This window comes from Hyaena hyaena, unplaced genomic scaffold (genome assembly GCF_003009895.1).
Source record: "Hyaena hyaena isolate Hyena2069 unplaced genomic scaffold, ASM300989v1 scaffold_386, whole genome shotgun sequence".
Taxonomy (NCBI): Eukaryota; Metazoa; Chordata; class Mammalia; order Carnivora; family Hyaenidae; genus Hyaena; species Hyaena hyaena.
The window spans coordinates 717,123-728,846 of NW_024081020.1; the positions used below are offsets into that span (position 1 = coordinate 717,123).

The 11,724-nt window shown below is 52.0% G+C and overlaps 1 protein-coding gene across 6 annotated transcripts in view; it reads left to right on the top strand.

The window, feature by feature from the left end:
- The window catches only part of PPP2R5C (protein phosphatase 2 regulatory subunit B'gamma), a 131,363-nt gene extending 122,311 nt beyond the window's left edge, over positions 1-9,052 (top strand). For 4 of the 6 annotated variants that reach the window (XM_039251165.1, XM_039251168.1, XM_039251166.1 and 1 more), the window contains one exon: positions 6,470-9,052. In XM_039251165.1, coding sequence (XP_039107096.1) covers positions 6,470-6,601 — 132 coding nt within the window. In that variant the 3' untranslated portion in view covers positions 6,602-9,052. Of the gene's footprint in view, positions 1-766; positions 880-6,469 lie in introns of all 6 variants that reach the window. The other 2 variants (XM_039251167.1, XM_039251170.1) reach the window with 1 other exon arrangement.
- The last annotated feature ends 2,672 nt before the right edge of the window (positions 9,053-11,724 follow it).

Below are 11,724 nucleotides of genomic sequence, written 5' to 3' on the forward strand. Positions count from 1 at the left end.
GGGGGGGGGGGGGGGGGGGGGGGGGGGGGGGGGGGTCCCTGCGTCCCTCCTGTCAGCCCAGCCAGGTGTTCACTGTCACATGTGAAATGTTTGCGGGGACACCCCGCTCATGGCTCCCTGACCCCCTGTCTGCCTTCCGTGCCTTCCCTCATGGCAGAGGGGACACATAGCTCACTGGGACCATCACAACAGCCCTCTGAGGGGACCTTACCCCGGTCCCCTCAGAGACAGAGAGGCCCACGGCTAGAAGCCCGTGTGCGGCTCCCGAGCCCAGGGACAGCGGGTCCCAGGGCCTCCCGGACTGGTAGGCACGCAGCCCTGCCCTCAGTGCCGGCCACAGGGTTACAGCGCGCGACCGAGCCGTCCAACCTGGCTGGCGGGGTTTGGCTAGGGAGCAGGGACACCGGGGGTGTGGACGCAGGGGTGCGGTTGATAACGGGTGATGGGTGAGGCCGGCAGGTGCGTGCAGCCGGGGCAGTGAGAGGGGCTGTCGGCGGGGAGCAGTCCAGGTGAGTCCGCGGACTGCGGCCTAGGGACTAGGGAAGGCTCCAGAAGGGAGGCTGGAGCCTGCGTGGCGCGTGTTGCCTGGTGCCCCGTGCACCTCGGAGAATGAAAGCGCTCTGGTTTCCAAGGCGCTGCAGGGACGGGCCAGAGCGGGGCCCGGGTAGGCGCCGCTGGGAAGCTGTTTCCCCCGCCCCAGGATGAGACCCTTGGCGTCCAGAGCCCTGCGCGCCAGCAGAGAGTGACTCCAGGCTTTGCATTGCAGTACACGGTGTGTAGTCCCGCGGGCACCGTGGGCGGTCCGGCTGCAGTGGACACAGATGAGCCTCTGTTTGAAGATGCGCAGACGCTGAGAAAGTGAACGAAGAGGCTCGCCAGGTACGGTGCGCAGGGCTGAGCTGGGTGTGCCCGCGCTGGGTTTGCCTGAGAAGCACTCGTAGGAGGTGACGGGGGCTCCATCCGCGCCGTCGGTGTGAGCCAGCGAACAGCTCGGCGTTGGGAAGCTCAGACGAGGCAGTTGATCTGTACGTCCTAACGGTCAGATTGCTAGACGGAATCTTTGAGGCTTGAGTGCATGCCTGAGGCTGTGATTATTTTCTTCATTTTTATTAACAGTAATAACCTCAGCCCTTAACTATTCTTTAGATGTTAACCCGGGCAGAAATCAGTTGCTTGGCAATGGGGTCTTTCTACTCACTGCTCACTGGCCCACGTGCTGTGGCCCAGGGGCGTCCCCTGTCAGTTCCCCCACGGCCCCAGGACACCGGGCAGAGCCTCATTTTCCTCCCCAGCGACAGAACCAAACCGAGGTCCACACTGCCTCGCGGGGCAGGCCAGGAGCCAGGGACGCCCGTGGGCCGTGGTCGTCAGGACCTCCCCACCCCTTGCCTATGCTCAGCAGGTTTCCATGGCGGCAGAAATACACGTTTAGACCACCGCTGATCCAGAGACAGGCTTTTCTTACTAAATTGGGAATGTACACAATTTGGGCTCTAAAGAGGGTGATGTGCTAAGTCCCTGCCTGTGTGTGAGGGAGCCTGCCGACTGCTGAGTTTCTCCTAGCGCGCCTAGCACAGTCCTGCCTGGATCGGGGCGTAGGGGCCCGGGGGGACACGGGCCTCTCTGACTCTGAAACTTGAATCCCCTTGGGCCAGCTCGACAGGTCCTAGCGGCACCCAGTGCCAAGATGCTGAAGTGTGAACGGCCACACTGGCTAAACGGTGTTGTGTGCCAGGTGCAGGCGGAGGGAGCCTTGCCAGCGGGTGGAACCAGCTCACTGAGGCAGAGAGGGGTTAGTGCAAGCAGCCTTCATTCCCCACCTGCTCAGGTGGGGCCGGGCATGAGCAGGAGCAGGGGACCCCCACCCTGCAAACGGCACCCTGCCCCGCGGCCCCCAGCACTAGCGCTTGCCGTGCCACCACCTGCTCTGAGCTGTGCTGTCCGCCCAAAGCACGGAGCTCCAGGCTCCGGGTGAAGAGGACAATGTAAAAACATCTCACCCGTAATTTTCTTTATGCTGCCACGATCTAGTCTTTTGGATATAACGGGTCAAATAAAAAACACTATTAAAATTAATTTCACCTATTGCTTTTTACATTTTTAGTGTGGCTACTAGAAAATCTTGGAGTCCTGTACTTGGAGCACATTATTTTTCGATGTGGCAGCACCGGTCCAGACTCCTTTTTCTTAGCAATGAACAAATTTAAGAACAAAATTATATTTTTCTCTATACTGGCTCTGGGGGTGTTAATTTTCCTACTTCGTTTTTTTTGTTTGTTTGTTTGTTTGTTTGTTTTATTGGAACAGGGATTTGAGGTCATGGTTTTACGGCTTAAAGTGTGCCAGAGCGAGAGCTCGCCTATTACTCGCAGACTCAGGAAATCAGATCAGTGCCCCTCCTACCAGGAAGTTGCTTAAGAACTTGTGACCATATTCATTTTTAAGCCACGTGGCCCGTGCAGAGCTGGGAAGGAGGGGGATGGTCTACAAGTCAGTTTTGGGGCGTTAAATAGTTCAGCTTCAGAGGTTTTGGGGTTTGTTCTGTTCTTTTTTTTTTTTTTTTTTGGAACACCCTTTGGTCTAGAGCAGGAAATGAATGACCTGTGTCCACAGCGTAATGGAGGTGTACGTTACAGTCCTATTGATGATTGAAGGTGGCTCTAAAGGATCAAGTATGTGTTCAAGAATGCACACCAATTGGGGCGCCTGGATGGCTCAGTCGGTAAAGCATCCGACTCCAGCTCAGGTCATGATCTCATGGTTCGTGGGTTCGAGCCCCGCCTCAGGCTCTGTGCTGACAGCTCAGAGCCTGGAGCCTGTTTCAGATTCTGTGTCTCCCTCTCTCTGACCCTCCCCTGCTCACGCTGTCTCTCTCTCTCTCTCAGAAATAAATAAAACATTTAAAAATAAAAAAAAAAAAATGCATACCAAAAGAGCATTCTAACCTTGAGTGAAAACCTTAGAGTCGACCCTAGTACTTACGGGACAGCCAGTCCCGAGAACACCTTCCTGGTGGGTATGCTGCCTGCTCTCAGCACAGGGGGTAACGTGAAGGGATCACTCTCTAATCATCTACCCACGTAGTGCTAAGTAACGGGACACAGATGGGGCATTTTCTAGAGAACTCTTGTATCATGACTCTTGAGGTAAGATAATCTAACTAAGTTTTTCTGTGTATTCGACGGTCCTTTGGAAATTATTTCCCCACTCCTGCCTCTTAGGTGTCTGTGATCACATTCCTGGGTCAGAAGACTCGATGCCATTAAAATACCACCAAGTTAACGTGATCTCCATCAGAATCCTAGCACACTATTTTTAATGACATGCGGATTCTAAAATTCATAAGGAAACACAGAGGACCTAAAATAGCCAAAGCAACTTTGAAAAAGAATAAAGCTGGAAGATTAATACTATCCAATTTTAAGATTTATTATTGATTTCTGCAGGTCAGTTGAATCCACCCCTCCAATCTCAAATTATCTAGATGCATATATTTATAGTCTTAGGTATAATGTTTGATATAATAGCTCTTCTGAATTTGAAAAATATTGGAGTCATATCCCTGAAACTCTCAGAAACTGTTGCTAAACGAAGGAGAAGACACCTACGTGCAGGAAAATTATGTGTACAATTTGGAGACCAAATAACAGCTGAAAACTAAAGTTTGAATAGTTTCAGTGCTCTTTTAATTTTGTTTTTGGCTAATTTTATTTTTCCAAAACAAGTCGACACTTCTTTAGAATGATTTGAACGTTGGCCAGGACAGGAGACATGAGAGGTAAAGGGCAGAAGTGTACCAGGGAGGAAGGACGTCCCTGGGGGGGGGGGGGGGGGGGGGGGGGGGGGGGGGGGGGGGGGGGGGGGGGGGGGGGGGGTTGGTTGGAATTTTGTAGAGAAAGTCAATTATATATTGACCTGTGAGAACCACAGTTCGTTTTGTTCTAAGGAACCTGTATAGCCCTACATAGAACATCCAAAGAAAAGTAGTCAATTTCATGTGAATGACATTTATACCGGAGACGTTTAAAATGTTTACAATTCTCCTTTTTAACAGTTGGTTGGGAGAAAAGCAGTGTCAGCCGTGCAGATAAGGAAGGTGTAGACAGACAAAAGGTGGGAAGTGAAGGTACAGCTTACTCAATACGTCGAGTGACTAAGGCTTGTGTCCTCAGGCGGGGACCTGACCAAAGTAACATCAGACGTGAAGTATTTTCCCGCTTCCCCCGTCGCTCCAGCTTGGGGTGGGAGAGACCAGCGGGGTCCCTCAAGAAATCCTAACAGGCTGCGTCCTCGGTGGCGTAGTGAAAATGCGCACCATCGTGTGTCCCCAAGCCCTGCACTTCTGCTCCCACTTACTGTGTGAACTTGGCCTTTCAGACCCGCCGACGCACTGCCAACAGAGGCTGGGCCTCCAGCCCACGCTCCGCCCCGCCCGCCCGCACCCCCTCCCACTGCCTCGTGTTCTCTCCTCCTTCTCTGCCTGCTCTGTTTCTGGTCTTTTCCCTCCCATGCTTCGTGACCATCACACTGCTCCACCGGCCAGTGTGAGACACCCGCGCAGAAGGGCCCAGATTGCCCAGCGCCCTTGCTCCCTGCCGGGCTCGGGGGCCCGCGTTCTCTCCGCTTGCACGTGCTGGCTCCGGTTCCAAGGTTTTCACTGTTGCCTTTTTCTGTCTAAATGCTGCTTCTCCGGAATGAATGCCTGTCTCAGCGGTGATTACATATTTCCAGGACGTCGAAGTCCTGGTTTTGTCTGGCCTCGCTGTGGCGTTGTGTTACGCTCCATGTGGACCAGACACAAAATCCAGGGTAGAGTTTTCCCCATGGAGCATCTTGTGGACCGAAAGCAAACATGAGTCGGCACCGTGACTGACTGTCCCTCGGGGCACGTGCCCTTCGCAGCCCCCTGACCCAAAGCCATCTCTCGCTAGTTTTCAGGGGGAAACGCAAAATCCCCGCCTTTGCCATAGTTGAGTGTTAGTATCCAAATAACATATCTGGAACTATTCTTAAAATGTCTCACGAAGTTCCTTCTGAACCTTGACATTAATGCTGTTTACATAGATAAATTCACAGAGAACCCCCAGGAAACGTTAGCTCTGCGAAAGATGTGAACTTCGCACGTGTGACTTTTCTGCAGGCTCTGGAATTGTTCTGAAAAGGCAGGAAAAGCAAACTTTCTCTCTGCTGAGGTTAGATAGCCAGGACTGTGAGCGGCTGTGGTTATGCCCTTCCCGTCAGATGACCGACTTCACGCGAATTTTCTCTGATAACGCGTCCGTCCTCTACCACAAAAAGAACGTGTTCTCTTTAAATTCTGACGCTGAGCAGAAAAGCTTGGTTCTGATGAAAAGTTTCCAACTAACTGGCAGTTTTCGGTGTATACAGCATGTTTTGATGACTTAGCCGTCTCGTTTTGTTTCAGAAGTACCGGCAATAATGCAGGAGCCCTGACTCAAAACCGAGTGATTTGTTGAATTGTTAGTCATGGAAATATGGGTGCCTTGGGTATAAACTGCCTGGATCAGCCCCCCCACGCCCCACCCCATCCCCACCCCACTTTCTTTGCAGATTCACAATGCTCTAAATCCTCATGCAAAAATAGGAATCTTTTTTAAAAATGTTTCAGTGAAGGGGCGCCTGGGTGGCTCAGTCAGTTAAGCGTCTGACTTCGGCTCAGGTCATGATCTTATGGTTTGTGAGTTCAAGCCCTGCATCGGGCTCTGTGCTGACAGCTCAGAGCCTGCTTTGGATCCTCTGACCCTCCTCCACTTCTGTCTCCCTCTCTCTCTCTGTCTCTCCCCGCTCAAAAATAAATAAGCATTAAAATAAATAAATATATTTAAGTAAAACCTAAAAACTAAACTTCAGGAAGAGAATGGGATGGACAAGGGGGTCTTTTATTTCTTATTCCTGATATTGGGAAATTTTATGTAAGTAATTAAGTCCGGGTTTTCTAAGTTCTAGAGGGCTTGTTCCCACAAGTGATCCATTTAGTACCTCTTACTTTGAGGACCTTCTTTCAAATCTGAAAGAAGTTTGAGACGTTTTCTTAATTCTAAATCCAGTGTTAACATATTTCTCTTTCATTCTTTTTGTTCACCTCCAAAGGAAATCTCCACTTTCTGAAAGGCTGCTGTAGTGGACGTAGGCGTAAGACTGCCTTCAGTCCCCTTTCATGAAATAGGAGTGTTTTGATACTGATGAGATTTACCGAAACAGGTGGATCTGCAAGATAGAGGGGAACGGGGTGCTCTGTCCGGAGCTGCACTCGTCAGCAGTCGTCCCTTCTCCCTGGCCCTCCGGTCACTTCCAACGGCCCCGGCCGTGGGGGTGCTCAGGGCCGTGCTGCAGTGTGCGTGCTGGGCTCCCGGCCCACGGCTGCCCCCTGACTGCCACTGCAGACGCGCGCTCGCTGCCGCTCCCGTGGCCTCGCTGGTCGCCAACGCCACTGCGTTTCTAATTCCAGGCCCAGAAGGATCTGAAGAAGGACCGGCCCCTCGTGCGCCGCAAGTCGGAGCCGCCGCAGGACCCGCACCCCAGGAACACCTTGGAGGCTCACTGCCGAGCTGACCAGCTGCCCCCCCAGGATGGGCGCTAGCCCCCCGCGGGGCCGCGTCGGGCCGGGGACGCCCGCACGCTCCCGGGGTCTGTAGAAAATACACCCTTTTTGTGCCGTACGAGTCAGTCACACTCAGAGCCCGAGCTTCCCTTCGACCCCGCTCTGCAGGCAATAACGACTTCTGCGTTGGCTCGAGATTCGGAGTTCAAACAATGGTGGCTTCTCAGATGTGTCCGTGGAGCCCGGGGGCCACCGCGCGTCGTCCCCGCGCCGGCGCGGTCCCCCCAGGACGACTTCCCCAAATCAGAGCTAAGGAGAGCACCCCAGACACCTCCACGTCCGGCCCTAATGGGATTCGCGATCGTTGACGAGCGGTTCTGTGATAATATCGATGTGCTTCAAATCAAAGGAACCCTTGAACACAAAGTATTCCATGTTTGTGGAGACTTTACAGCCTTCTCAGTTGTTTCCACGTGATTGTTGCACTGCTAGTTAGTTTCTCTCTTCCTCTTCTCTATCTCTTTCTTCCTCTTCTCTCTCTGTCTCTCCTTTTCATCTCCTCATTCTAACATCCATGCCATCATTCTAACACAAGTCACTGGGAAACGTGACGTGACAATCCGCAGCCGCTCTGTTTTCCTAAGGTGTTTCTTCACTTTGCTGGATGACGTGTGTGCCGTGTCCCTCGTGTATCGCTAAAGCCATATTTCCAGGCCCGCGGCCCAGCCCCGGGGACTCCAGGAGTGAGCTCGCGGGAGACACGTATTGTAAAAAAGAGCTTTCTCCGTCTACCTTGACCGGAATTGGGATTTTAAAACGATGTGTCCATTTGTTTTTTCTTTGCAGAGTTGTTGGGTTTTCTTTCCTCCTCTACTTGCCCATGGTTGCCCTCTCATGAGGCTCTTGAATGAATAAAATTATCATCTCTAAGAATTGATTTGATACATTTTGTAGAACGTTAGAGCGAGATGGTCTCGAGCTCAGCCAGTTCTTGGCCTGACGCACGGGGTGGCCGCCTCCGGGGCATCGAGTAACAAACATGCCAGCAAAGGCCACCGTCCGGGCCAGGCGCCGCCCTGACGTCCGCCCGCTGCCTGGACGCGGGCCCAGGCGCTGCGACGGCCGCGGCGACTCGTGTCCAGCTGCCCGGAGCGCACGCGACAAACACCTCATTGGGAACAGACGTGTCTAAGTGTCCGTGGGCCTTCAAGTGCTGCTATAGATTCCACAGATTTCCTTGCATGTTTTGAGCTTTTTGTTTGAATGGACTTTTGCACGAGGAGAACAAGCTTTACCCGTAGCACTTCGTCCGCTCTGTGTCTCCCTCAGGGTGGCCAGTGTTTTGACCTTCATCCTGCTTGAAAGCTGTTTGAGATGTGTAACTGCTACCCCGAGCACGTGACTGCAGTCCCTTGGTCTCTGGCGTAAGATTACATGAGTTAACGTTAAATGTCGTGGATGCACAGAAGATAAAACGTGGCTTCTCTTAGTCTCGGGTTTTGACACGAGGTCTTGGGTGTCCCTTGACACGTTCTGGGAAGGGGACTCGGTCCCCCAGGCAGCTGTGACGGCCGCTGCCCCTGGGTCCGCCTCCGTCCCTCCATCCACAGCGTCTGTCTCTTTGTGTCCCCGAGGAAGGTGGCGGGGGGGGGGGGGGGGGGGGGGGGGGGGCCTCAGTGTTCGGAGCAAGTGCTAACTGAAAAGAAATTGTCCCAGCTGGAAGCAGGAAGGGCCACTTCGTGAGAGGAAATGCTTCCTGAGAAACTTGACTAGCACCTATCCGTTGTACCCTTATGAAATGTATCATTTAAAAAAACAAAAAGTTTAGATGCCTTCTCCTTTTGAGGGAAAAAGGGTGCTTTTTATTGTATAAAGCAGCGTCTTCTGTATTTTGATATACCATTGTTTGAACTTCCGTCTTTAGCTGATAGATTCTCAAATATCCTTGAGTTTGGATGTTCAGTACGTGTGAGAGAGGGTCTTGGGAAGACTCTCTTCTGCCCTCGGTGAAAAGCAAACTGTCCCTTTCTGGGTGACTGTACAAAGCTCAGCCTGTAAGAACACCTTTTCTGTCGCGGTTTTATTTCTGCTCTTTATTGAAGACAAACATTCACCAAAAAGGGGGGGGGGGGGAGTTTTAATTTTCTTTGACGAGAGTATTATTTCATATTTTGGCCTATTAAGGTTTTCCTAGTTAGTACTCCCAATTCCCTGTGCTGATTGTTCAACTCCTATATGATTATATAGATACACCGTTTATCCTGTACCAGACGGATTTCAAAACTACAACATTGAAAACAAACTGGTGACTGTTTTTCTTCATAAAGTCCTGCCTCCGGCATCTTCACGCTTCCCAAAGTGTATCTGTACATCAGAGACGTCACTATTCCAAGTGTCTTTTTAGTGTGGCTTTAGTATGGCTTCCTTTTAATATTGTACATACATTGTATCTTTGTTTTATGGTAATAAGTAATAAAAATGTAGACTTCATATTTTGTACAAAATGTCCTATGTACAGAATAAAAAAAGTTCATAGAAACAGCAAAATAGGTAAGTGGCACAATTATTTTTCTTTAGAAGATATCTGTAACTTTACGCTTTAGTGAAATGTTAAGTATCTACATATTTTTTAACATTTTGTAATTCAAAACTTTTTGTTTTGACATTGTTTATGAAGAGAAAACTTCATACACTTGCCATTTAATATGCTCTTTTATCTAATTTTAAAAAACTCTAAAAATGGTGTATTATATGGACTAAATAAAGAACATGTGAATTTTATTGCTCATCATGAAACTACATGTAGCCATGGTGTCGGGCCGGCTGGTCCTGGTCGCTCTCGAGTTTCTCTCCGGGCGAGGGCGGCCACCCAGCAAGTGCTGTGCTCCCCTGGGCTCGACCCGGGGGCCCACTGTTCGCTTCCCCAGGGGAAAAAGTAACGGTGCCTTTCGCCGCCACCCCGCCTCTCCCCTCTGAGAAGGCAAACGTGAGTCAGAGCAGTTTCTAGAAATGGAATCATTTGAGCCCAAATCGTGATGTTTAAAGTGATTCTTGAAAAGAAATTAATGTCTTGCAAACAGAATCGTGGAGAATCTGAATGCAGGGCCTCAGCTGACTGGCCCCCCTTCTTCATGGGGATCGTCACCGATCTCACCGATGCTGTTAATGAAACATCAACCAAAGACTGAGAGTCGAGCTGTTTCCTCAAGTCACTGCCACAAAGCGCCCAGGTCCGTGGCTGTGCTTGGTGGACGTCCCAGCAGGTGTGTGGGGCTCACCAGTCCCTTCACCTGTCACATGGTCTTGTAAGCCTTCCGGGGAAAAGCACAGAAGGAGTCGCCCTGGGTCCTGGGAGCGATGAAGGGCCCAGCCCCGGCAGCGCGTGGCCGTGCACGTGGTGACTCCGTGGGGAAGTCTGGGGAACCACGTGAACCCCACTTCCACCCTGGAGCGGGTACGCTGCTCAGCGGACACCCTAAACGTGGCGCAGCGAGGAACTCGCCGCGCCCTCGGGCCGGGTGGAGTCGGGGAAGTCAGGTAGCATCCTGGGGCGCGGGAGGGAGCCCCTGGGAGACCCCAGTAAATGGACGATTTGAGTCCAGCTCCGTGCCGCCCGTCTTGCACGGCGGCAGGTGACGGGTGGCGCCGGCTGCGTCTCCTTCCCTGAGAACCGGCACCTTCGTGCTGTGGGCTGTCGGACACTGGGTTCCTTTACTCACTTCCCGTGACCCACCGAAGGACCTGCCCATGTCCGTCCTCACTGACAGGTGAGGACACGGATTCACAGAGGTCAGTCACCTGCCCAAGGTCGCGTAAGCGCAGAGTGGAGCTAGGTTCCCGCCCCGCAGTGTGGCCCCGGGCTCCATCCCTCACCTGAGGAGCACCTGGGTCCTACGGGTGGGGGTGGGGCTGGGAACACTCCAGACTGACCGCCGTGCACTTCGCTTCCAGAACTGGAGGGTCCCAGAAGCCATCCAGCCCCGTGGCCCCTTCACACACACTTCAGAGGCCACTGTTTTCACATAAACCTAAAGTTCCTAATACTTGAACTACTTAAAAACACTCAGCCACGTCAGGCCAACTTTCAACCCTTCAGAGAACCCAACAACTCGTTAGCGTCTGTCCTCGCTAACTTTACGATGTTACTGTATGAACCTGTACATCTGTCAAAACGTCAGCTCTTTAATATTTGTGGTTCTACGTAAGATTTCATTTCGGGGGGGTGGGGAGGGGGATGGATTTCACTATCAAAAAGTTTGAAATTCACTAAGATGAACTCTTAGAGAACTGGAAGGAGGAGAGGTTGCAGCTCACCGTCTCCCTGCTCTGGGGCACAATCCCACATCCTTGTGCTTTTTATGAAAGTTTTATGTAAATTCCACAGCACTTTTGGGGAGTGAAGGAAAGAATCTCTTTTTATGAGAGAGAGTGTGTGAGCAGGGGAGGGGCAGTGTGAGCATGTGTGAGCAGGGGAGGGAGAGGAAGAGAGAGTCCTACGGTCAGCATGGAGCCCGACGCGGGGCTTGATCTCATGACTGTGAGTGAGATCACGGTCTGAGCCGAAATCAGGAGTCGGGTGCTTAACCAACGGAGCCACCCGGGCGCCCCGCTGCTGGTCACATCCCGTTTGGGGTAAACGTGGCCTAGTTTAACCCTGTGGGGCTTTTAGAAACCGTCCCATAAATTTCAGCTGGAGCTGAACTCAGATTTGTGGCTTATTTTATGGTCTGATGTGGATAACTGATGACTGGTCGATCACAACAGTTTTTCGAGCCGTCTGTTTTTCTCCATTTTGTTACTGACATGTAACTGACCTGCAGCCGGGAGTCCCTTCAAGCGCACCAACGGCCTGACTTACACGCTGTCGTGAAGTTAAGTTTCGTGAACATCCGCCTCCTCATTTACTTAACCCCAAGAAAGTCCCCTGGATTCCTGACCTAAGAACAGCCAGTAAGGGGCACTGTGGTCAACACTGTTGTGCGGGGGGAGGAACGGCCGCGGGGTAGGGGGCGTCTCAGGCCTCCACTGGCCCCGGAATGAGACACATTCAGGGAGCCGCCTTTACCCCGCGGGTCTGTGTCCCAGAGGCGTCTAATAGAGGCGCTCAGTCTCTGCATGTCTCTCATACACACACCCCAGCCTGCTCACACCCGCTCTGTGCA